Raw genomic sequence first — 471 nt, 5'->3', positions numbered from 1 at the left:
CCACCTCATCCCTTACAGTCCCCACACTGCCCCCCAACTGCCCCCCCGCCCCAGGAAGGAGGCTCCGTACCCGGCACCGGTTCCCGCAGCATCCGACTCCGCAGCAGCCCTTCCCTCCGGCGCGGATGGCTGAGAGCCCGGGGCAGAGAACCTGAAAGGGGGGTGGGGGGGGGACACACATCAAATCCAGCAGCTCCGAACCCCCCCGCCCCCCGCAATCAGTCCCACGGGCCCATCCAGTGTCGGGCAGTTCCGCAGGCCCCTCCCGAGCGGCTGCGTCACCGGTATCGGCTGATAAGGCCCCGGTATCAGCCTCCTGATATCGGCAGCGCCAGGGCAAAGGGCAAACGGGGTGTGCTTGATCGAAAAAGGAAGCTAGCAGTGGGGGGAAGCGCTGGCATGGGATCCTCCCCAGCACGCACAGCCCCCCTCCAGTCCCGCCCCCCCAATCAATACGATCCCCTGTGGGGA

At 67.5% G+C, this 471-nt stretch overlaps 1 protein-coding gene across 1 annotated transcript in view; it reads right to left on the bottom strand.

The window, feature by feature from the left end:
• LOC112124538 (transmembrane 4 L6 family member 5-like) overlaps positions 1-386 on the bottom strand; it is a gene marked incomplete at its 3' end in the record, with an annotated part of 1,385 nt that extends 999 nt beyond the window's left edge. The window contains exon 1 of the mRNA XM_026661805.1: positions 71-386. Coding sequence (XP_026517590.1) covers positions 71-181 — 111 coding nt within the window. The remainder of the gene's footprint in view (positions 1-70) is intronic.
• Positions 387-471: the final 85 nt, after the last annotated feature.

The sequence above is a fragment of the Terrapene carolina genome, unplaced genomic scaffold (genome assembly GCF_002925995.2).
Source record: "Terrapene carolina triunguis isolate 2854851 unplaced genomic scaffold, T_m_triunguis-2.0 Scaffold17590, whole genome shotgun sequence".
Lineage (NCBI taxonomy): Eukaryota > Metazoa > Chordata > Testudines > Emydidae > Terrapene > Terrapene triunguis.
The sequence above is the reverse complement of the archived record's forward strand: the minus strand, read 5'-3'. Positions and strand labels throughout refer to the sequence as shown.